This window comes from Panthera uncia (genome assembly GCF_023721935.1).
Source record: "Panthera uncia isolate 11264 chromosome A3 unlocalized genomic scaffold, Puncia_PCG_1.0 HiC_scaffold_12, whole genome shotgun sequence".
Taxonomy (NCBI): domain Eukaryota; kingdom Metazoa; phylum Chordata; class Mammalia; order Carnivora; family Felidae; genus Panthera; species Panthera uncia.
This window is the reverse complement of record NW_026057579.1, coordinates 15,039,283-15,064,374: the sequence shown is the minus strand read 5'-3', so window position 1 is coordinate 15,064,374 and position 25,092 is coordinate 15,039,283. Positions and strand designations below refer to the sequence as shown.

The window sequence follows — 25,092 nt, the reverse complement described above, 5'->3', positions numbered from 1 at the left end:
GAAATACTCTGTATCCTGATTGGAGGGGTCATTTATAGGTGTATATACTTGTCAAACCCATGGTATTTACACTTGAAACAGATACAGTTTATTGTAAATAAATATAAATAAATAATATCTTATCAAGTTGATATGAAAAAGGCATCTCTAATCATTTTGCTTTCTAATAACATTTTTCTTTCTCCTAAAAATGAGTAAAACATAAAATTTTCTAATAAAGTGATCTGCCTAATAAACTCACAATGTAGCATCTTTCTAGAGTCTCTTCTCATCTATCACAGTTTCTCCATCTTTTTTCCTTCACCAGCTCCTTTGAGTGCAAGTAGCATAAGCATTCTGGAACACTAACTCTACTTCTTTAGATAGAAGCTAACTTCCGTTGCCCAGATTGAATTGAACTAAACTTCTTGAATTCTGCATTTTTTCATCCACTCATATCCAGGAGTTACTGGCTCCGTCTCAGAGATCAATGCAACTGAATTATTGATGCTTGGGGAGATTGTATTCAGATTCCCATTAACTGCCTGGAACTATAGGCCAGATTGCCCCAGGAAAACTTGTCAACCAGGAATATTGTCTTCATTGCCTAGCACTCAGTCTCAAACTCAGAGTGGGGCTTAGAGAACACTAGTCACTGGCTTCCATTCAACCTGACCCCTCACCACCAAGATATCTTCCAGCCTCTTCTTGAACACTCCAGTGATGAGGAGCTCACAGCCAGGTTTGTTGTCTTCCTCATGATTAATCAAATCTCTCCCTTGAAGTTGACTCCTTGTTTCCTTTCTGGACTCTCTCTCCACTTTCTGGGGTGCCCAGGGTTATCTCAACTTCCAATTGCCCATGGCCCCTTCTGCACATCTAGGCAGTTCCCACCAGAGGGCACTCCAAGCACTGCTCAGTCTCTCTTCTGCAGATAGGTCCTCTGCTTCGATTTCTTCATCTTGCTCTCTGCCTTGTGACAAGGTGTCAACCAAACTAATCCCTGCCAAGAGATACTTAACTGTCATTTCGGATCACTTAGTGCTTTAAACCCAAATAAAGGTAGATAGATACCTAGGAGTAGAATTGCTGGATTGTATAGTAACCCTACATAACATTTTTTTTTTTTCAATATATGAAGTTTATTGTCAAATTGGTTTCCATACAACACCCGGTGCTCATCCCAAAAGGTGCCCTCCTCAATACCCATCACCCACCCTCTCCTCCCTCCCACCCCCCATCAACCCTCAGTTTGTTCTCAGTTTTTTATCCTACATAACATTTTCAGGAACCGCCAAACTGTTTTCCAAAGATTGCACCATTTTATATTCGCACTAGCAATGTATGAGGGTTCTTTCTGATTTCTTCACATTCCCTTCAACCCTTATTATTGTCTGTCTTTTTTAGTTATAGGTATTCTGGTAAGCATGAAATGGTATCTCATTGTGGTTTTGATTTGCATTTCCCTAGTGATTAATGATGTTGAGTATATTTTATGTCCTTATTGGACATTTCTATATCTTCTGTGAAGAAATGTCTATTTGAATTTTTGTCCATTTTTAATTGGGTTATTTTACTATCTATTATTGAGTTGTAGAAGTTCTTTATATTCTGGATATAAATCCCTTATGAGATATATGATTTGCAAATATTCTCAGTCTGTTGGTTGCTATTTTACTTTATTGGTGGTATCCTTCGAAGTACGAAAGTTTTTAATTTGGATAAAATCCATCTTGCCAATCTTCTCTTTTATTGCTTGTGCTTTTGGTGTCATATAAGAGATCATTGCCTAACCCAACATCACAAAGATTTATTCTTATGTTTGCTTCTACACATTTTTATATTTTAGCTCTTACATTTCTTTACCTTTATAATTCATTTTGAGTTAATTTTTGTTTATTGTGTGAGATATGGGTTCAAATCCATTCTCCTGCATGTGGATATCCAGTTGTTTCAATATAGATTTGCTAAACGGATAATGAAAAGTTTGACATGATTTGTCTTCAGAGATCACCAAGCATCCAGATTTTTCTAGATTTAGCCTTACAGGCTAAAGGAAAATGATGAACCTATTAAACTGGTACCAGACAGAAAAAAATCTACCTCACATATTTCCAAGGCTTTAGAATGAAGAAGAGAATGCATTAGAACTGTTGACAAAGTGTGATGGCATTTCAGCCACATTAGTCTCTGCAAATAATTCTGCTAGTAGCCAAGGGGGTATGCTGTGAAGGGTTAGAGTATTCATAGCACCTCTAAATTTGGGAAGAAGAATGCCTCATTTTTAAAAGAAGAGTAGACCTCAGCTGAATTTAGAAGACCAGATAAAGATTACACAGAGCCCCTAGAGTCCAAATAAATACTGTACATAAGACAACAGGCCTTATTTTCATCTTTAAAATGTTCTATCCCAAATTTTCAATTAAATATATTGGAAGTTTTGCCCACTTTAAAATTCATCTCTGGTTCCATACTGGCCATAAAGAGAGCCTACTTTATGTGCTGCCTCCGTGAACCCTTCCCAACCTGCCCTAGATACCTCTGCCCTCAGAATTCCAGCTACCCTGGCTTTCCCAAATCCTCAACTCTGTCTTATCAACTCGGGAGATCACCAGCCTCTGTTTGGGCTTCCCTTCCCTGTGCTGTGGCTTGGAAACTTTCTTTAATCAATTAGCTGAGGAAATCGTGGGCTCATCTCCTTTTGATCATTTCCTTTTGCTCAGGAAACACTCATGAATTGTAGTTCAACACTTGGACGTTGTTTCATATATTTTTCTACTATTTTAGTTATAAATACAGTCCCGATTTTTACATAATAACCATTTGTGGATGTCCCATGTCACAAATTTTGCTATGTCATGTTTTTCATTTTCATTTTGACTCAAAAATTTTTTAAAGATTTTGTTTATCTATTTATTTATTTTTCATTTTTTAAAATTTATTTGAGGGAGAGAGTGCATGAGCATGAGTGCATTTGAAGAGGGGCAGAGGAAGAGGCAGAGACAGACAGAGACCCCAAGAGGCAGAGACAGAGACCCCAAGCTGGCTCCATGCTCAGCGCAGAGCCTGATGCAGGGCTTGATCCCACAACCCTGTGATCATGACCTGAGCTGAAATCAAGAGTTAGGTGCTTAACCGACTGAGCCACCCAGGCGCCCCTAAGATTATATTTTTTAAATAATTCTACACCTAACATGGGGCTCACAACCCTAAAATCAAGAGTCACATGCTGTACCAACTGAGCCAGCTAGGCACCCTTGATTCAAAATATTCTAATTTATCGTGTGATTCTCCTTTGACATACAGGTTATTTGAAAGTGCACAGATAATGTGCACAGAGAGGAGCATTGAAATTTGACTACAATTATGGATTCATTTCTCCCTCCAGTTATAGAAGTTTTGCCTATAGATTTTGAAGCTCTCTTATTTGATGTGTACAAATTTAGGTTTGCTTTCTTGATAAATTGGCTTATCATGATGTAATGTCTTTCTTTATCACTTATAATATTTTCTGCTCTACAGTCCAAATGTTCATCAACAGATGAATGGATAAAGAACATGTGGTGCATATATGGAATTTTACTCAGCCACGAAAAAGAAGAAATTTCTCCATTTGCAATAACATAGATGGATCTAGAGGGTATAATGCTAAGTGAAATAAGTCAGTCAGAGAATTGACTCATGTGATTTCATGTGATTTCACTCATATGTGGAATTTAAGAAGCAAAACAAACAAATAAAAAGAGAGACAAAGCAAAAAACAGACACTTAACTATAGGGAACAAACTGATGGTTACTAGAGGGGAGGTAGGTGCGGGGTATGGGTAAAATGGGTTAAGGGTATTAATATCATGATGAACACTAAGTTATGGATAGAACTGTTGAATCACTGTATTGAACACCTGAAACTAATATAACATTGTATGTTAACTATACTAGAATTAATTTTAAAAATATTCCTTGCTCTAAAATCTACTTGGTCTGATATTAACATAACCTCTCCAGATTTATTTTAACTAATGTTTTCATAGTATATATTTTCCATCCACTAACTTTGTAATTTTAGCAGGTTTCTTGAATATAGCATATAGTTGGATCTTGCTTTTTTATTTAGTCTGGAAATTCTGCCTTTTAATTGGAATGCTTATACCACTTACATTTCATCTAATTACTGATATGGTTGGATTTAAATTTACCATCTCACTATTTTCTATTTTCCCCATCTGTTTTTTATTCAATTCTTCTGCTTTCCCTACATTATTTTGGGATTGAGTTGTTTTTTATTATTCCTTTCCGTTTCCACTATTAGTTTATTACCTATATCTCTTTTTTTTTAGTTGTCACTCTAGAGTTTATGCAGTATACATCTTTAACTTAACACAGCTCACATTCAGATTTATACCTCTCTATAGATTTAGCATAAGAATCTTACATTAATGAATTAACTAATTAAATGCATTAAATGCAACTAATTAATGAATTAATTAAAGAAATTTAATTGATTTTATGGCATTTGCTTTCTAATCAATGCTGAAAAAAATGCATCCCTGTAGGGAAGGATCCTTTCCTTTGGGGCCTCTGGAGTAAAGGAAAAGAAAGACCATGAAAAAGGCACACCCTGTGGATTCTTACTCCTCTGGAGGCTCCCATCCCCCCACTGGCCTCACCAAACTTGGATGCTACCATGCACTTCTCAGCACAACTCTATCTCTTTCTCACAAGTGTCACTGCTGTACAGACTTAAAACCATCTTTATGAGGTGAGTGAACAGAAACATAATTAAATTATTTATTGTGAGGTACAACCATATGGCTTGTGTTTAAAGAAATTAAGCATCTTCCCTTATGAAAAAGGAGCTCTAAGAAGAGCTTATTCTCTCTCCCAGAAGGATTCTTTCCCTGGGAGGATAAGGAAGGGATCAGACTTATGCAAACTGAAGACAAGAGAAAGGAAAGAATCCCACCCTGTCGGGAGAGGCTCCCTCTCCCAAGCCCTTTCCCTGACTTCATCGCCCACCTTCCCCTGCCCCTACCCCTGCTCCTCCTACATAACTGCCCACCTCCTCCACTTTCTGTGCTCTCCTCCTGCTCTCAGCCAGCCTGCCATGTGGGAGAGGGTACTGGACATCCCTTACCTAGCCTCTGACTTCACTGAGCAAAGCCAAACCCTGAAATTAACAAAGATTAAGACAAAAGGAACTAAACACAGGTTAGTACATATTTAACCTTCCTCAACAGTGCATTTCATTCACCCACATCCCAAGCTATGGCTGGTGGGAAGAAATGGGACATGATACAAATAACATAGAACCTTTTAAGATCACAGCTTAATGGACTTACAGAGAGAATGAGTAAATCTCTTACTTAAAAATAAATCCACTCAGTGGCTATTAAATCATCCAAGCACCCATATCACCATCTGGTACCATTCCTCTTTCTTTTATCATGGGATAGTGGAGATGCTATAAAACAATCAGCAGCCTTTTCTAGAAGGTTTTGCTTAGCATTTATTGTTACCCTAGCTTATTTGCCATGCCTGGACCTCGGCCCACAGCCTATTAGAGAATCAAAAGGCCAGGCAAGAAAGGAAATGACTCTTCATGAGTTCATTCCTTCATGTGCCAAGAACTTTATCTTTTGATTCGTGGTGAGATTACCGTAAGGTTACCACAAAAAGTCAAGACAGCTATTAAAAAACTGCAAGGCAGTAAAATCATAGGCTTATTTATTTGTTCCTGAAAGGGTTAGACCACCTAAATCACTATTTAATTGCAAATTTCTCATTAGAGGTCTCCCCCCCCCCCCCCCCCCCCGCTTTTGAATACAGTAAAGCCAGTGCTGCTCCTTCTGGAGGTAAGCATTGGGGGTAAGGGCAATTTGGGACTGGAAACCCTTTCCAGAACACAAATGCCATCTCTACCCACCATGATCTCTACCACACCTTAATTTTATGAAACAGGTTCATGATAATGCATAGCCTGATCCTCTCCACAGAGTGCGGGTAACAGATTCCACAAAATGGATGTGACAATTGGTAGATTCTGAACTGTAGCACCACACTGAAGCTCTGGCTGTTTTTCTCCTGCATGAGTTCCTCAGAAATCTAAATGGTAGCCCCTAATGGACAAGAATCATGTCTAACTCAACAATATCCTCCCACCCCTTACCATTTTTTTGTATTTTAAATACTTAATAAATGATTGCAGATTATGTTCAGGCCTTAAATTCTATGTAGAGCCTATCTATGTGGGCTCTGCTGGGTCTCTCTTACAAAAGCCTGCTATGCCCTAAGAAGAAAGACAAACTTTTGTTTTTAAGTTTATTTATTTTGAGAGAGACAGAGATAGCACGAGTGGGGGAAGGACAGAGAGAGAGGGAGAGAGAACCCCGAGTAGGCTCTGAGATGCCAGCCCAGAGCCCGACCCAGGGCTTGAACTCAAAACCGTGAGATCGAGACCTGAGCCAAAACCAAGAGTCCAGACGCTTAACCAACTGAGCCACCCACGTGCCCAAAGAAAGACAAACTTCTGATTCTTAAAGGGGCAAGACAGGATGGCTGCTCTGACCAGCTACGTGACCTTGGAAGGCATTTTAACACTGCAGGTCTCAGTGTCTCCATCTATTATGTGAATGGGGCAGAACTAGCTGATGTCTTAAATGTGCTTTGGCTCTTTCATTCTGAAAACAAACAGAACACTACAACATCTCCCACAAGGTCAGGAGGAAAACGTTCCCTCCATGAAAGTTTCAGCAAGAGCAAGACAGAATATTTTGTTAGCTAAGCCACAGGCATATTTTAACCTCTTGTTTCAAAAACCACTCCATAGAATCCTACACTAACCATATTTTTGTTGCACTCTAGTTTTAGGAGAAAAGGGAATACATTTAAGGATGAACACACCTTCCCTTCAGACTTTTATTGTACTCCATCTGCATACATATTCTAGCCCTACACAGAGAAAACGAGTTGAAAACAACGGCCCTAGAACACTGAGAGTACTTCAGTTTTAAAAGAAGAGTTAAGATTACGTGAAGTTTAATCTACATTATATTTAAATTAAGACAGTCCACATTAGGGACACCTGGCTGGGGCTGATATGATAGATTGTAGGACTCTTGATCTCGTGGTCTTAGGTTTAAGCCCCACGTTGGGTGTAAAGATTACTAACAAATAAACTAAAAAAAGAAAAGTCGACGATCACATTAACTTGAAATGACAATAGGGTATTTAAAATTTCCAAATATGTAAGTTACCTTATTAAATCAGGGTTGGCCTAAAAATTCTAGAGAGCACCCTCTTGTGGCAAAAAATGCAATTGCTGAATGACAGTTTTATCCAGAGATTGCACCTACCAGGCAAAGAGCAGCTGCCATTCATCAAGCACTTATTACAGTTCAAGGACCAGCCCAGATATTTTATATGGCAATAAAATAAAAGTTTTAACAAAGGCAGTTTTCAATGTCATGGAGAGAACTGGAAGTCTTTTGTTTCACGGAGCCCAAGCTACACCTTAAGGTTTACTTCACTGAGAATGTCTCCCCCACCTGTATATTCTTGAACATGAGGGGTATCATCTAGCCTTAGCACATTCTCCAGCACCTTTTCTGCACCTTCTTGGAGTACTGAGCTGTGCCTGAGACACACTGTTAAGTTATATTTCTCTTTTGTTTTCAACTCAGAGACCCTTATTTCAAGTTGACAAAATGAAGACAGAAGAGCAATAAGGAAGCAATACTTAAAAAAAAAAAAAGGAAGAAAACAAAAGGCAAACAACAACAACAAAAAAAAACCCCACAGGTCAACACCTTATAAAAATCTTTATGAGTCCAGGGATCTTTCAATTCAAACAAAATTACTTAGCATCCATGATTTGAGAGGCATTTAATAAACAGAAAAACACTTATATGATTACAATTTATATTCTTCAGTAATATATATCATTCTTAGATCTTCTGAGCATCCTGTTTCTTATATAGCGAATTTCTGTACTTAGTACCTCATGTGATAAACCTAGTGTTCATTTCTCAAAAGGGCTTCCTAAATATTACCAACACTTGCCACAAACCTGGACCTGAGGGGACAAATATTTTTGTACATTCTGATTATGAATGTTCAGCCCCTCCCTAGAGAGCCCGATGTCAAGTTCCCATGCTAGGTGACCCCTCCACCGAGGTTGCAAATTCTAATGCCTACTAGCTGATCAGTCCCCATTCTTAGTGGGCTTCATGATCTCAGATCCTCCAACTTTTTAAAGACAATTGAAATGTAGAGACCTAACTTTGAAATTTTGGAAACTTCAAATGTTGAAAAAAAGGAAGTCAAACTATGTGTGAAGCCCTGTCTGAGCCAAACAAAACAGGCTTTCTGCCCAGTTGCGTCCCTCTGGTTCAGAGGCAGAGGTTCAGCATCTGCCCTCAGGGATTCTGAGGACTGCTGTTCAGTCTGCCCCCAGCAAATGCCTTCCTGATCAGATCCCGAGGATTGCAGTGAAGAAATCCCAGAAGAGGAGAGCTGCTGAGTGCTTCTGATATGCTTCAGTGTCACTGCAATTGTCTTCAGGCAAGCCATGTATGATCTTATCCAGTCAATTCCCTTCTTTTAACATTCTCTCATTACTTGGATATTTCCACAGGTTTCAGAGAATACCAGAGTTGACAATGTCTACAATAAAACACTTTTTTTTAATTCTCTCAGGAGCCAACCAGAGTCATGTCTTTCTCTTTGTGGTCATGAAAAGCCGTCCTTCAATAAAACCCACACCAGTTTTGGGGATATCTCTAACAGGGATCATGGAATCTTTCAGAAGATAGGGGCACTGAGATAATATACAAATTTGAAATGGGGTCAGTGCCTCGTTGCATCTTTAGCAAGATGAAGAGAGCCTCCTCTATTAAAAGTCCATCTCACATCTTTCATAATTAACTAAGGAAAAGGAAAGTGTGACTGAGTTTCCATTTGGGAGTAGATTTGCTCAGGATCCATGCAGCTTCAGATTTTCAATATCTGCTAATTTGTATGGGTTTAGAATATGTACCTTTAACAAAGTCTATAAGCAATGCCCTCAACTGGGAACGTCTCTGACTACAGAGATGTCTTACATTGATGTAGAGTAGGTATTCAGCCACACGTACTCAGATCACCCAAAGAAGAAAATATAGGGAAGTTCTATACTTTCTAGGAGGAATAGCTAAGAAGCAGATAGATGCCTCTGTGTGGAAAAGAGCCTTGTTGAAGCTTCAAAAGGAGATCAGGAAAGAGACCCTCTGGGACAGTGGAGTACACACTAAGTACCCACCTCACAAGATCTCCAGGACAGCTGTTGGAACGCAAGAAGCCTACTATTATGTATATGCACAGTGCAGCTTTAAAAGTAACAGGTTCAGCAGCCTGATGGTGCTTGACAGTCATGTGGGAGCTCTGTTCCTTTTTATTTGGTTTCTTTAAAAGATGAATGGAATGAGGGCTTTCCGAGATTTGGGGTAGTCCTCAAACATCTTGAGGTAGAACCTAAAAGACAAGAAAGGATAATTATAATAAGCAGTGGTCAACAGTGGAGGTTCGCTGGGTCTGAAATCCTTATGACTAATCAACCTACAGTTATTCAGGGCCTGACTCTTCCACACGGCCATTTGTCCATCTTCTTTCTCCCTCCTGCACCCTCTTCTATAAATGTTGAAGCTTCTTGTGTTGGGAAATAAAAAGTAACAGCCAGAGGACAGTGGTGATGGTTGCACAACATTATGGATGTACTTTAAGACGACTGAATGGTACATTTAAAATCGCTAAAATGGTAAATTTTATGTTATGTGTATTTTGCCACAATAAAAAAAAAAGTATAAGCCAGAAAGAATTGCTCAATGGATTCAACCGGGAAATAAGGAACCAAAGACCCCAAAGACAATGGGCAAGGTTACTCCTTGAGACCTGGTAATGTTCCCAGGCGAATATCCCCTCATGAGGCCTGGGAATGCCAAGAAAATGTTATCTTGTGTTATGGGTTGAATTGTGTCCCCCAGAATAGATGCTTGAAGCTTTAACCCCCTACCTGGAAATAGGGCCATTGCAGATATAATTTATTAAGGTAAGATGAGATCATACTGGAGTAGGGAAGGCCCTTAATCCAGTATGACTGAAGGGGAGAAGAGACACCACGACAGAGACAGGCAGGGAAGGAGGCCATGTGGGGACAGAGGCAGAGGTTAGGAATGGAGCTGTGTAAACCATGGGACACCTCGGACGGCAGGTGCAACCAGAAGCCGGAAAGAGGCAGGGAGGGATTCTCTCTTAGAGCCTTCAGAGAGAACATGACCCTACATCCACTTTGATTTCAGACTTCTGCCTCCAGAACCACAAGGAAATAAATTTCTATTGTTTTAAGACACTCAGTTTGCGGCCATCTGTTTCGGCAACGCTGAAAGATTAACAGAAGTTGTGAAATGGCTTTCTCCTTCAGTGACCAGTCTGTCCTCCTAGCTAACTGAAGCTGGTAGTTCTCAGGTTATAGTCAAGATGATGCACTCTGTTAAAGTGCCTTAATTTGAACTGGGGGACACCCAGTAATAATATGCGATGAGAGGCGGCAGGTTTCCGGTGCTATGATTATGCCCTCTGGGCCTCCCTCTGGAGCAGTCTGACCTAACAGGACAGGGCCACACTTAGGAATTTGTTGTGGCACCAGCTGGAAACCTCTGGTGGAAATGCTGTCCTTCCCCTGACCAGCTCCACTGAGACCACTTCTCAGGGCTCCTCGAACTGCTGGCTGATGCCCTCTCTGCCCTCTCCCTCTCCACCTCTGGTAGTCAGCAGACTCTGCCTCAAGAGAGCAAGGGTGCTCTGCAGCCTGTCTCCACCAAGTCTAGGAGGTGGCTGGCACGGGTCATGAGGACAGCTACTGTTTTATTCATTTCTGACAGGTCTGAGTAAATTCCACTCCAAGGAAAAGAACCCATTCTTGGTTTAACCTTCTAAACTATGAAATTAATCATTAGCCCAACTAAAACACCTATGCAGGAGCTTAAGGGTCCCCCAGATCCTGGTTCCAAGGCTATTCTCCCCTTGGCTATCGCTCGCTCTCTCTCTCTCTCTGTCTCCAGCCACAAATGTCGTTTTATTTTTTTTAATTAAAAAAAATTTTTTTATGTTTATTTATTTTTGACAGAGAGAGAGAGACAGAGCATGAGCGGGGGAGGGGCAGAGAGAGCAGGAGACACAGAATCGGAAACAGGCTCCAGGTTCTGAGCTGTCAGCACAGAGCCCGACATGGGGCACGAACTCACAGACCGCGAGATCATGACCTGAGCCGAAGTCGGATGCTCAACCGACTGACCCACCCAGGCACCCCTATTTTTTTTAATTTTTAAATTTTATTTAAATCCAAGTTAGTTAACATATAGTATAATAATGATTTCAGCAGAATTTAGTGATTCATCACTTACATATGACACCCAGTGCTCATTCCAACAAATGCCCTTCTTAACAAATGCCATTTTAGAGAAAGGATCTGAAATTCAAGTTCAAAGCCTGGTAACAACTTAGCATGTACCTTCCTTCCCCCTGCAGTGAGACATTTAGTCAATGCTTTGGTCCCCACCCCATCGAGGTGCAGGGTTTGGGAGGGAGGTGGAAGTTAGTAAAGCTTTAGGCTAGCCCTACAGAGAAAAGTTTCCAAACCCATACAATTCCCCAGGTGAGGGGACAGTCCTGAAATCATACCACATAAGCACTCACTTACCCTGCCTTCCCAGGAAGCCAGCAATGACCTTGGCTATGATTTATGGATGAAGGAGGTAGAGGGAAAGGGAAGTACCCATACCCAAGTAAGCCCAAATATTGCACAGATTCCAAGAAAATAATCCTGGAGTTTCCAAGGCTCTTTGATTACCTGGACTGTTAGCACCAAGCCTAGAATTAAAGAAAGTAGCCCCACAAGACCTGGGGCCAGGCTGTCCCTTGGTGGGACTGTATCCTGGCTGTCCCTCAGAATTACCTGTGAGGCTGCGGAAAGTTCCGCCCACAGAACACACTTAGAAATGTGGCAGAAGTGAAATGAACTGAAGCAGAGAAATGGAAGTGAGTTGAACTGAAGCACTCCTTGTGCCTCTTGACCCTTCCCTATAGCCCACTGCCACCCAGTATCCACCCACCAGCAGGTGAGCCTGCTAGGAGGGCACAGAGCCGCCTAACATATGAGGACACAAGGTGCTTCTCCCTGGGAAGCCTTCTTCATCAAGGCATTAGGTGGCTCCCCAAGTCACTCCCCAATGGGTTTAGTTTTCCTCATAGAAAAAAAAATTTTTTTTTTTTACAATACTGTCATCCGGCTAAATTCCAAGTTCAGTGAAAGCCCAGGAAGTCAGAATTTACCAGTCCAGAAAACTGTATCAATTTTACCTTATACAAACACATGTCTTAGTTTCTACATCTATCTGACTCTCAGGGCTGAAAGCCTGTTTAGAGAAGAAAGCTACTTGGATGCTGCCACCCTGAGTGCAAAGTTTACCTATGGTGGTGAAAAGCTCGTAGCCCAAGGAAACAAAGTGAGAAAAAGGCAAATGCAAGCGCTGGGAGTGACCACGTGGCCAGGGCATAGCCGATCCATTCAATTATCTCACCAAGGAAATTGGCTCCAGAAACGTAGGTAAACAAGCCACCTGCATGCAGAAGAAAGAAAGAATCATCGGAACTGGATCATTGCCACATTAAAACCACTCCTCCTATGTAGAAATACAAAAGGGAGCTACGATGGACGAGGGGCTGAGGACTTCCTTATGGTCACTGCAGTCTAGGGCAGTTTTCTTGGGGACAAGGGAAAACAAAGTGACGCAGCCTGTTGTTCTCAGAACATCCCAGAATCACGAGGAGTGGCAGCAACTTCTTGACAGGCTCCAGCCAGTCTCTAGCAACGGCTGCACCACTGGCTCCCAGACAGGACGCGGAAGAGGGGCAGGAGGTGTGGGGTTTGTTTCGTTCTATTAAGTAATGTTTCCAGGCCACCTCTCACCTTCTCCCTTCTCCCGCAGACACCCACATTGCCGCCAGCATATTTCACGCTGGCGCTCAGACAAAATGCAACAACACACAGTGTGACAATAATAAAAAACCTGAGTTGATGCCAGAAGTAGATTTGGGGACTGCGCCCCCAGCCCCCCCCGCCGCCGCGAGGTCTGCTTCTGATTTTCAAGGTTTACTTTTCTATCCAACCATGTATGTCTGATATCAAAACTATAAATAGAAACCAACACATTTCCAATGATAGTAAATATATCCACTTTCTGCCCCACACTAAACGGGGAAACTCACCCAAAACTAGTTGTTTTCTTTCCACAATTATATAAAGAATATTTTGTTGTTTTCTTTTTTTTTTTTAAGTTTATTTATTTTGAGAAAGAGGGAGAGAGAGCACACATGTCTGTGTGGGAGGGGCAGAGAGATAGGAAGAGAGAGAATCTCAAGCAGGCTCCCCACTGTCAGCCTGTAGCCTGATGCCGGGCTGGAACTCACCAACCCGGGGATCATGACCTGAGCCAAACTTAAGAGTCTGATGTTTAACCAGCTGAGCCACCCAGACGCCCCAAGAATATTTTGTTTTCAAATCATTCTCTAACATACCTTAAAGTTGAAAACTAACTTTGACAATGGAGCTTTTAAGAGCATTCTTTGCTCTTCTTTGTTTGGTTAGTGAGTGAATATTTAAAATCCCACAGCCCCTTAAATTTATCTTCCTTACAGATGACACTGCCTCAGCAGTTCCAGACCTGTGATTTTCCAGACCCTGGGAGGAACCACTGTCCTACTGCAAAGGGTCTATAAATTGCCTGTGAATGCAGCAAATGGTATTTATCAATGTATGGCATTATTTTTGTTTTATGTAGATACCATTAGGATGTCAGCAACATTAACATTTTTAAAAATGAATATTAATACCATATTGTAACTTAGGAAAATTTAGGTTCCATTTACATCAAAAAGGATGGGAGCCATCATTTTTAGGTTAAAGGAGGTTAAACCTATATAAGTACCACCTAAAATATCCAAGGATTACTTGGACTGGTTCACTCTCTGCTGCTTATGTTTGTCAACCTCACACCCTGATTTCTTGGGAACAGTTAGGGTTTCAAATATCCTGTGACTTTTTATATCTGAGAATGCATTTGTAGTTGCAAGACCTCCCATCCTAATTTGTGATTAATTATGGCTCTCCACACCTTTAAGAAAATACAAGTGGTAGGAAATATACCCCTGACTACTCACTAGACAAATCTAGGTCAACTGGAAAAGACAAGTCATACAGGATTCATCTTTATCTGCTGACTCAGGAAGGACCAACACTCTGTGTACACATGATGTTTAACTTTTTGCGTTAACCTGACTGGGCCATAAGGTGCCTAGATATTTGGTTAAACACTATTTCTGGGTATGTCCATGAGAGTGTTCCTGGAAGAGATTAATGTTTGAATCTATACACTGACTGAAGCAGATTTCCCTCCCTGATGTGGGTGGGCCTCACCCAATCCACTGAAGGCCTGAATAGAACAAAAAGGCCGAGTAAGGTAAAATTCACTCTCTCTGCCTGACTGTCTTTAAGCTGGGATGTTAGTCTTTTCCTGCACTCAGATTGGAATTTACACCACCAGCTTTCCTGGGTCTCCAACGTGCAAGTAACAGATCATAGGACTTCTCAGCTTCCATAATCAATTCCATAATCAATTCCTCAGAATAAATTTCTCCATATATATATATCTGTATCCGTATCTGTATCCTAGTGGTTCTGTGTCTCTAGAGAAGCCTAACCCAGCACATGTAATCGTACCTATTGTAACTAGGTGGTAGCCTATTTCCACCTTGCCCCCAGCCTTGCACTACCCCACCTTTAGGGTGTTATGATCTCACACCTTCCTGAGGATGCCTCTGCCTTTCTTGAACTTCCAGGTTTAGATAAAAAACACAAATGTGTTGTGGGGTGGGAGGGGATGTCAGAGGCAAATGGAGATATAGTGTGTCATTTGTGCCCTCACTGCCCGCCCCCCTCCATTTGCCGTTCATAGCATAATCCCTGGGAAAGGCTCCCAAGGAAGAGTAGAAATCTGGAGGGCAGGAGAGACATTACCTTGTGGAATCCTATAGATGACTTCTCCAGGCTTCCTGAGCTGGCGCAGTATACAGTCACTATGAATGTTGATCCCCATTCCCAAAATAAATAAGAAGACACCTTAGCAAAGAAGACAGAAGGAAGAAGTTAAAAATGTATCCTGATTTTGGTGTTTTTCTCACAAGCTAAGTTTTTTTTTCTTCCTAAAAATGGAGACAAGGGCATTCAATTTCAAATTCTGAGGATGCTACAAAGAATGTCAAAGGGTGGCCAATTAGTCATGGTCCCAAATTTGGTGGAGAGGCCACATTGTTTCATAGAACTGTGTCATATGATAGAGGCAGGTGGCAGAGAAGAAAAAGGGAAGAAACACCATGGGCCAATACTTGAATGAATGAATGAATGAATGAATAGCAAGCTTTTGACTCATTCACAAATAATTAAATTGTGATTGGCAAACTCAACAAGTAATTCCAAATCCCCTTCCTTTGCCTTCCCACACTATAGAGGCTGGAAGTCTGAAAAGTGGTCATGTGACCTATTTCTGCCACAAGGATGTAAAGGGAAGTGAATGTTCTGGGTGTTTCCTTGGAAATGTTTTGCTTTTCTGATAAAAGGGCAGATGGAACAGCACCTCTTCTGTCACCCTCCTCATTCATTGCCAGATGTGATGCCTCGAGTTATAGCAACTGTCTTGCAGTCATGGAGTGAATATCATGAGGACCACATACAAACATGTTAAGAACAGTGGGAAAGAAAGTATAGAAAGTTCCTGGGATCTTAATGACATCTGTAAGCAATTGAAGGGATGCAGAAGTCACCTGCCTTTGAACATTCTTGCTATGTAAGAAATATAAATTCTTAATTATTTAAGTCATTATGAACTGGTTTTCTGTGACTCAATGCTCAGAGCATTCCTCATTGATACATCCATTCGCATGAAAGTAACATGAGCTGGACTGGGGAGACTGGCACCTAGTAAACTGGTTTCCACCACTGTCAGTCACACACACACACACACACACACACACACACACACACACACACTTGTTCCCCATTCATTGGTTCAGAAAGAGCCCTGGTCTGAGGTGAGGAGAGCCAGGATCAGGGATGCTAGGTCTTACACCCCAATGGGCACCATTACAACCCAGAAACACTCTATTTTTCCACATAGATGCCCAACCTCACCTCTCAACGATGTGTATTTGTACCGATCAAAACACATGAGGCAAAAAGCAAGAACACTTGAATTCAAAACAGTCAGATCTACTCTCACCTCATTTAGTGTGATATGAAATACGATATGATATGATTTTCAGTCTTGTCTAGTCGAAAGATCATTGGCCGTGGCATGGCATCAAATGGTGACTACACTTATCTTGGTGATCTCTGAATAATGTATAGAATTGCTGAATCACCATGTTGTGCATCTGAAACTAATATAACATTGTATGTCAACTATACTCCGATAATAATTTTTTTTTTAGTTATTGGCCTGGAAGAAAAGGAAACTGGGGAGAGACACCAATGGCAAGACATTGAGAGAAGGAGGGGAGATAGCATGCACAGCAGTGGACAAAGCAGGAACCTTGGACTCAGAGTCTGTGCTGTGTGTCCTTGGGCAAGTCACTGACCTTCTCTCAGCCTCCATTTTGTCATCTGTAAAATGGAGATTCTAACAGTACCTATTTCACAAGGATGGTACAAGACTCACTTATGTGTTCATTCATTCACCTATTCATTCACTTATTCATTCAACTACTATTTACTGTTACTATGTACCAAGCACTGTCCTAAACATCAGGGATACAGTAGTGAGAAAACAGTTGAGGTGTCTGTTCTCATGGAGCTTACATTTTAGTGGAAGAAAACAAATGAATTCAAATAATTAAAATTGTTTTAATTATATAATGTCACACCAAAGCAGAAGATCATAGGATCATGAGATAGAGAATGAGCTGGGGAGGGGAAGTGGTGTCTCTACTTTAGATGAGGTGGAAAGGGAAAGCTTTTCTGAAGATTTGGCATTTGTCCTGTGATTTGAATAATGAGAATGCATAGATCTGAGGGACAGCAATCTAGTATAGGGATTAGGTGCAAAGGCCCTGAGGCTAGAATAGGTTTACCGTGACTAAGAAGTAGAAACTTTGTAGTTGAAACTTTAAGATAGAGGGAAAAGTGAGAAAATGTGGACTGGATGATAATTAAAAAAAACACAGTAAGCATTATATACCTTGGTGAGGAGTTTGGATTTTTAAGTGCAAGAGAAAGCCAGTGTCAGGTTTTAAGCAGGGAAAAATAGGAACTTATTTCTGTTTATTAATATTACAAAAGAAATAAGTATGTGGAATACTACATGTGAATTTGTAAAAATAAGAAAATCAAGACACCTTATTCCCACCACCCAGAAATTACCACCATTAAACACCTTAGTGCATATCCTTCCAGATTTTCATCTTGTGTAGTATCTAGGCCAGATTTCAATTTCCCCAGGAAGAAGCAAAATGCTCCTTATAGCTGGGTTGAGCAAACCAAAGTCCAACATAGGACCATATCTTGTAGTTGGTCATTATCTCTTTTAAGACCATTTTGACCTCTACCTTTTTAAAACATTTTTTCAGGGCACTGACTTCTTGAAAAGACTGGACTCTTGTACCTCAGAATGCTCCCCTTTCTAGATAAGACTGGCTCATTTTCTCATGGTGCCATTCAGCTTACTTCTTCATTTGTCTTATTTCCTGTAAACTGGCATAAGTCATTTTCCTGTGTGGTTATGTTACCAGCTTGATATATAGTTAGGTACATTTATTTGTTTGTTCCCAATTTTAGGGAACTTTTTCCATTTTGATTTTTTTAAGTTTTCTTTAAATTTATTTTTTAAATTCAAGTTAGTTAACATACAGTGTGGTATTAACACCCAATGCTCATACCAACAAGTGACCTCCTTGATGTGTATCATAGATTTTTTTTAAGTTTTATTTAAGTAATCTCTACACCCCACATGGGGCTCAAACTCACAACCCCGAGATCAAGAGTTACTTGCTCCCTGGACCAAACCAGTCAGGTGCCCCCACTTAGATTTTTTTTTTTTACCTAAGTTATGAAGTTTTGTGATTCAAAGGACACAACCATATCAAAAGAGAAGCTCTGCCCACCATCCCATTCTCTTTCCCTGAAAACCTATGTGTCACCTTTTTAGTTTTTATCAATCTGATACTCCCTTTTCCAGTTTTATACACACACACACACACACACACACACACACTTCCCTCCCACCATTTTTACATGACAAGTAGCATACTATATATACTGTTCACACTTGATTTTTATATAACCACATATTCTGGAGACATCTTACAGGAGCACACAAAGACCTTCCTTGTTTTTGTTTTATTTTGTTTGTTTGTGTCTGTGGCTCCAGAACACTCCATTGTGTGCGTGTATCAGCATTCATATAACTAATCCTCCAGTCATTTGTGTTTTCTTTTTACTTCTTTTTTTTTTTTTTTTTAAGAGAGAGAGAGAGAGAGAGAGTGCACAGAGCAGAGGAAAAGGGCAGAGGGAGACAGAGACAGAGACGCTTAAAGTAGGCTCCATGCTCAGTGCAGAGCCTGATGCAAGGCTCAATCCCGTGACCCTGGGATCATGACCTGACCCTAAATCAAGAGTCAGACACTCAACCAACTGAGGCACCCAGGTGCTCCCGGTCATTTGTGGTTTCAAATGTTGACTCTGACTGCTGTGTGCAAAAGGGGCTACTGAAGGCCAGTACCAGTGGTAGGAAGCTTAGTTTGAAGTTCACCGTCGTGGTCCCAGCAAGAGGTCATCGCTGCTCAGATTAGGACAAAGTTGGAGCAGTGAGGGAGAAGTGAGGCCAGTTGGCACAGTTATGGAACTAAATGCAGCTGTACTAGGCTGATGGATAGAACTGGATGTGTGAAGTAAAGAGAAAAATTAAGGATAATCCCTGTATTTTGGTTTGAGTCAAAGTAATGCACAATTGAACCTTCCCAACTTGAGTTCCTCTTGCAGATAATGAAAAAAAATTCAACAATTAGTGTCTTCTACTATTTTAGATAAATGGTCAGGAAAAGTCTCTTTGAGGAGGCACAACTTGATAGAGACCTAAGTAAAGTGAGGGACCAATCTCCATGAATATATGTGGACAGAACATTCTAGACAGAGGGAATGGTCTGTTTGAAAGTTTTGGGGCCAGACCAGCTTGGCCATTTCAGGCCCAGCAGGAAGTTCCCTGAGGCTACAGCACAGTAAATGGATGGAGGCAGGAAATAGGGTTGGGAAATCGTGCAGGACCAACAATATTTGGGTGTCAGAAGCAGAGGCAGTGGTAAGGAATTTGTATTTCATCCTGAGAGTAATAGAATTCTGGAGGATTCTTGGGGCGGGGGTGGGAATGATGTTCTTCAAAGTGCTCTCCTACTGCTTTATAGAGGAAAGACTGGTAGCAGGGAGAGAAGGGAAGGGAGTCACTAAGGGTTATTGCAGTAGGGTGGGGAGAGGTGATGGTGATTCAGGCTGTTGGAAGGGATATTCACTGGGGTGTGGGTGGGAGATGGTCAGGTGTACTCACCCAGGCTAAACCGTATGTCTGTGTACCAATCAGCAGGGTATTCAGCACAGTAAATCAGATAGTAGCCTTGGAGAAGTCCATTTCCCATGCAGAAAACAAAGCCTTTGACAAGGAGCACAACTGGAAAAGGCCTCCCTCTAGTACGCAATGAGTAAACAAATGTCCTGGGGTATATGGGAAAGAAAGGACAGGATACACTGTTTAAAAAAAAAATCAAATAAGATGAAACAATAAATTATATCAAGCCCATTTTTTAATTAATTATTTTGAGAGAGAGAGAGAGAGAGAGAGAGAGGAGGGCAAAGAGAGAGAGAGGGAGGGAAGGTAAGAGAGTGTGGAGCCCAGAGCGGGGCTCAAGTACACCTGGAGCAGGACTCAAATGCACAAACTATGAGGTCATGACCCGAGCCAAAGTCAGATGCTAAAATGATTGAGACACCCAGGTGCCCCACATCAAACCCATTTTATAAAATCATTTTCCGGTGAACTTATGCAAAGAAGAATATTATTATTCAATTCTACAGCAATCATTTATGCTATTATTTATCTCGCTTCATTAAAATCCATAGTAGTCACCATTTATTACCTTATTTTATTCTCAGACCAGCCTTGAAAGTTACATTTCCTCTCCATCCAGTAGTTAATAAATTCAATCCTATGAGCCCAGAATTGGAGATCAGCTTTATATCAATCTACAAGTAAAATCCATACTATCCTGAAGAAAGGGAAAGCCTGGCCTGCCCCATGCAGCAGTGCAATGACATTTTTATAGCAGCCACTCAACGATGCATTTTTCTATGTCTCTCTGATAGACTTAATTACTGATATTGTAGCATTTCTAGAAAGTGGACTGAAGAATCTCATGAGAAAAGAGAGAGATTCCTCTAAATGTTATGGAATCTAGAGTAATCTAGGAAGATCGAACTAAAAAAAATAGAAATAGCCTCAAAATAAAAATTTGCCAAGGTATAATTGAATGCTAGACATCAACTATATCTTCTTTGTAACTTTCCTTCTTTTATCGTTCAATATAACAATCATACAGGTAAGTTCATAAACCTATGTGAACAGGTCTTTAAGATTTTTAAAAATATTTTTATTTATTTTTGAGAGAATGAAAGAGAGACAGAGTGTGAGCAGGGGAGGAGCAGAGAGAGAAGGAGACACAGAATCCAAAGCAGGCTCCAGGCTCTGAGTTGTCAGCACACAGCCCGACGGAGGGCTCAATCCCATGAACTGCGAGGTCATGACCTGAGCCAAAGCCCAACCGACTGAGCCACCCAGGCGCCCCGTGAACACTTTAATGCATAACTATTAAATAAACACCCATATAATCACTAAGCAAGTCAAGAAATAGAACATTCCCATCACTCCCAGAAGCCTCCCATGGGTCCCTCCCTATTCATGGTACCACCATCACCCCAGACATAACCACCATCCTGATTTCTGTGATAATTTCTTTTTGCTTCTTTAATTTTACCACATTTGGATGCATCTATAAAAATATGGTTTATTTCTGTTCATTTTTAATTCCATACGAATGGACTCATATTCTGTGATTATTAGAGTATCATTAATGTCATGTCTTTAACTCATATTGTTAATATAAGCATGTTGTTGCATATAAGCTATATAGTTCAAGCATGTTGTTGTATATAAGCTATATAGTTCATATACTTTCATGGTTGTATATTACTGTTATGTATGAATGTATCACATGTGTTTATCTATTTTACTTTGATGGATATTTGGGTTGCTTCCAAAGTCTTATAACCACTCATTATTTAATGATTTTACATTTTACTTTTAAACCTTTGATACATTTGGAATTTCTTTTGTTGTAAGAAGTTAGATAAGAATCCAACTTAAATCTTTTTCCTAATGGTAGTAAATTTACTTAATTCTTTTTTTCACTGACATGCACTACCATTGGTATTATTAAATTGCCATAAAAATTGATTCTTCTTCTAGACTCTCGATTCTCTTCCATTGATCTATTGATTGCCAGTATTACACTGTTTTAATAATTGTACTTTTAATATATATCTTAATACTAGGTGGGGTTATTTTTTAAGTAAACTCTACTCCTAATGTGGGGCTCAAATTCACAACCCTAAGATCAAGAGTTGTAAGCTCTAGTGACTGAGTCAGCCAGTTGTAGGTGGGGCTATTCTTAAATCATTACTCTTTTTGAGGCTTTTCAACTTATTCTATATTATGTATTTCTTCATCTGAACTTTAAAACCAACTCATGGAACACTCACCCCGCAAATTTTAGAAATACTCCTAGATGTAAAAATTAATTAAGGGAGGGAAATCGCAGAAGGGGGACCTCCAAGAGTTTGTAAAAAAGCATAAAAGCAAAGAAAAAATTGGCAAAAAAAATAAAAGTCAAAATCAACTTTGTCAAAACTCTGGGATTAGCCCAGACTTGCAGCCACATGGGGAGCATTTAGGCAAGAAAATAGCTGAATCTCAGGAAGGGCCACAAACACCGTGCATTTTAACTTACTCACCTTAGTCCCATTTCCCACGTTCCAGCTCAGCACAGCCTCAAAAGTAACAGCCCGCATTCCCAGGATTGGAGGGAGGAAAACAGGGCTGGAGCCTTAGTCCCAAAGAGAAGTCATCATGTTATCTGTCTGGTGGTTCCCCTCAAAAGGCTTGTCTTTTGACCACCTCACTCAACCTTACCCAGGGCTAAATGTTTCTGGGGAAGGGGGATGTTTTTGAATGTTTTACTAGGACAGTGGCCTGAGGCAACGGATAACAGGTGGGGCAGATGAAAAACTCCTCCAAAAGCTTTAAAGGAAAGATGGAGGAATGAGATGTCCATAAGGGGTTTTGAAAATCTCAGGTATGTTTCTGGGAATCTACACAGCCATGAACATGCATAGGGCCATGCACATGTTCAAAAACAGACCTGAAAATGTCCTACACTCTCACCTCTGATTGACCTTAAGGTTTGCACAAGTAGCTAACAAGGCTAAAAGCAGAGCTGTAAACTACATGGGTGATTACTGAACAAGTCCCTTAACAGACACCCAGAGGTCCTTGGCAAAGACAAGGGAGACTTAATTGGTTCCAGGTGTTTAGGGAAAGCTCTGTCCCATCATTAAGTGATCATGAGCTAACAAGCTAACAAGCAGTGACTTCAGTGGCCACAACAATAAAGATGAAGACTTCAGAGAATGAGTTCAGAAAAGTCGCTAAGCAAACAAACGACTATGACAATAGACAGCAACAACAACAAGCCCCTGGGAGGCAGGGAGAATCTGATTCCCAGAGCTGCCACAAAGTATCATCAGAAATGCTTCATTTTCAACAATCAACCGTGGGACATACAAAGAAACAGGAAGGTATGACCCATACACAGGGGAGAAAAGCAACCAAAAGACGGTGATGCTGTCCCTGAGAAGCCCTATCACTGAGCTTACCAGACAAAAACTATAAATTAACTATTTTAAATATATGAAAACATACATTAATACAAGAACTTGCCCACAAATATTTATAGCAGCATTATTTATAGTAACCAAAATGAAACAACCCAAACGGGAATGGATGCTGAATGGATAAACAAAATGTTGTACATCCATACAATGACACGTTATTAAACCATAGGAAGGAATAAAGTAGTTGTACATATGCTACATGAATGGACCTTAAAAACAATATCCTACATGAAAGAGGCCAGTCACAAAAGGCCACATAGTCTATGACTCCATCCATATGAAATGTCCAGAACAGACAAATCCTTAGAGACAGGTGGTTGCCAGGGGCTGGGGGATGAAGGAATGGGGACTGACTGCTACCAGGTACAAGATTTCTTTTGGGGATGATGAAAATATTCCAGAATTAGACAACGGTGAAGGTTACACAATTTTTTCGACATACTAAAAACCATTTAATTGTACACTTTAGTATGATGAATTTTATGGTATGTGAATTATATCTCAATTTTTAAGTTAACCAAGAGAAAATTCAAGCAGTGGTGCACAGGGGTTAAATTGTAAGGCTTCTTGGGGTGCCTTGGTGTCTCAGTCTGTTAAACGCCCGACTCTGGGTTTTGGCTCAGGTCATGATCTCACAGTCTGTGGGTTCGAGCCCTATGTCAGGCTCCATGCTGATGGTGCAGACCCTGCCTGGGATTCTCTCTCCCTCTCTCTCTGCCATTCCCCTGCACTCGCTTGCTCTCTCTCTCTCTCAATAAATGAATAATTTTTTTTTAAATTGTAGGGCTTCTTCCATTTACTAGCTCTATGACCCTGTCACCTAACTTCATTCGTTGTGTCTGTCTCTTCATCCACCCCCATTTCATAGGGTTGTGAGGATTAAGTGAGTCAGTATATGCAAGGTGCTTAGACAGGAACAAAGAAGAGATCAGTAAACGTGTTGTTTCTGGTAATGTGTTTATTAGGTTGTTGTTGACATTACCCTTTTATTCAGGTACAGGTGGTTCCTTTGCACTAACTCAGGTCTTTTTTGTGTGTTCCCCAGTACATTTTTAAGTTTCTTCACATAGATTTTGCACATTTTTTGTTATGTTTAATCCCACGCTTTTTAAAATCTTATTTTGTGTGACTGTCAATGGGATTTTCCATTGACCTCTATTAACTGATTGTTTTACATATAGAAGGCCTTTGATTTTTCTACTATTAATATATTAATTTTGTTCCCAACCACATCCTGAATTCCTTATTATTTATAATGGCTTTCCAGTATATTTTCTAGGATTTCCTGTAACTAATGTTATACTTCACTCTTAGAAGATTCTGGAAGGCTTCATTCTTTGACCGTGCTCTGGAATGACATATAGCACTAGAATTACACAGTCTTTAAAAATTTGGCAGAAGCTTTTTGTGAAATCTGTCTGGGACTACACTGCTGGGAGGAGGGTTTGTTGTTATTATTGATAATATCTCTATTTCTCTCAGAATAATTGGTTTCTTTGTCTTATCTATGCCTTCTGGGGCACTCTAGTAAGTCCTGAAAAACACATGTTTTTTATACAAAATCATGCTTAACACTCAAGTTTTTAAATGTATTTGCATAAGGCTGAGAAGATCATACTTTACGATACTTTTAAACTCTCGGTACATTTTCTTATTACTCCTTCACCACAAGGGTCTTTCTTACTATCCTTTTATAGCCACATCCTCTCCCCATTCCTGGTAACCACTAACCTGTTTTCATTTTCCACAGTTTTGTCATTTCAAGATTATGTTAAGTGGATCGAACATATGTAGTTTTTAAAGTGGTTTTTGTCACTCAGCATGATTCCTTCAAGATTCATCCAAGTTCTGAGATTTATTTGTAAGTGAAAAAAAGGAAGCTGATAAAGAGTATATTACAAAAAGCTTGCCATCATTTTGTAATCAAGAAAAGGAGGGGCACCCGGGTGTCTTGGTTGGTTAAACATCTGACTTCATGA

At 40.3% G+C, this 25,092-nt stretch overlaps 1 protein-coding gene across 1 annotated transcript in view; it reads right to left on the bottom strand.

Moving 5' to 3' along the window:
- Nucleotides 1–7,675: 7,675 nt before the first annotated feature.
- Nucleotides 7,676–25,092, bottom strand: part of SRD5A2 (steroid 5 alpha-reductase 2) — a 41,267-nt gene continuing 23,850 nt past the window's right edge. Inside the window, exons 2-5 of the mRNA XM_049652344.1 lie at nucleotides 19,659–19,822; nucleotides 15,086–15,187; nucleotides 12,479–12,629; nucleotides 7,676–9,486 (exon numbers count right to left, since the gene is read on the bottom strand). Of these exons, the coding sequence (XP_049508301.1) occupies nucleotides 9,420–9,486; nucleotides 12,479–12,629; nucleotides 15,086–15,187; nucleotides 19,659–19,822 (484 nt within the window). The 3' untranslated portion in view covers nucleotides 7,676–9,419. The remainder of the gene's footprint in view (nucleotides 9,487–12,478; nucleotides 12,630–15,085; nucleotides 15,188–19,658; nucleotides 19,823–25,092) is intronic.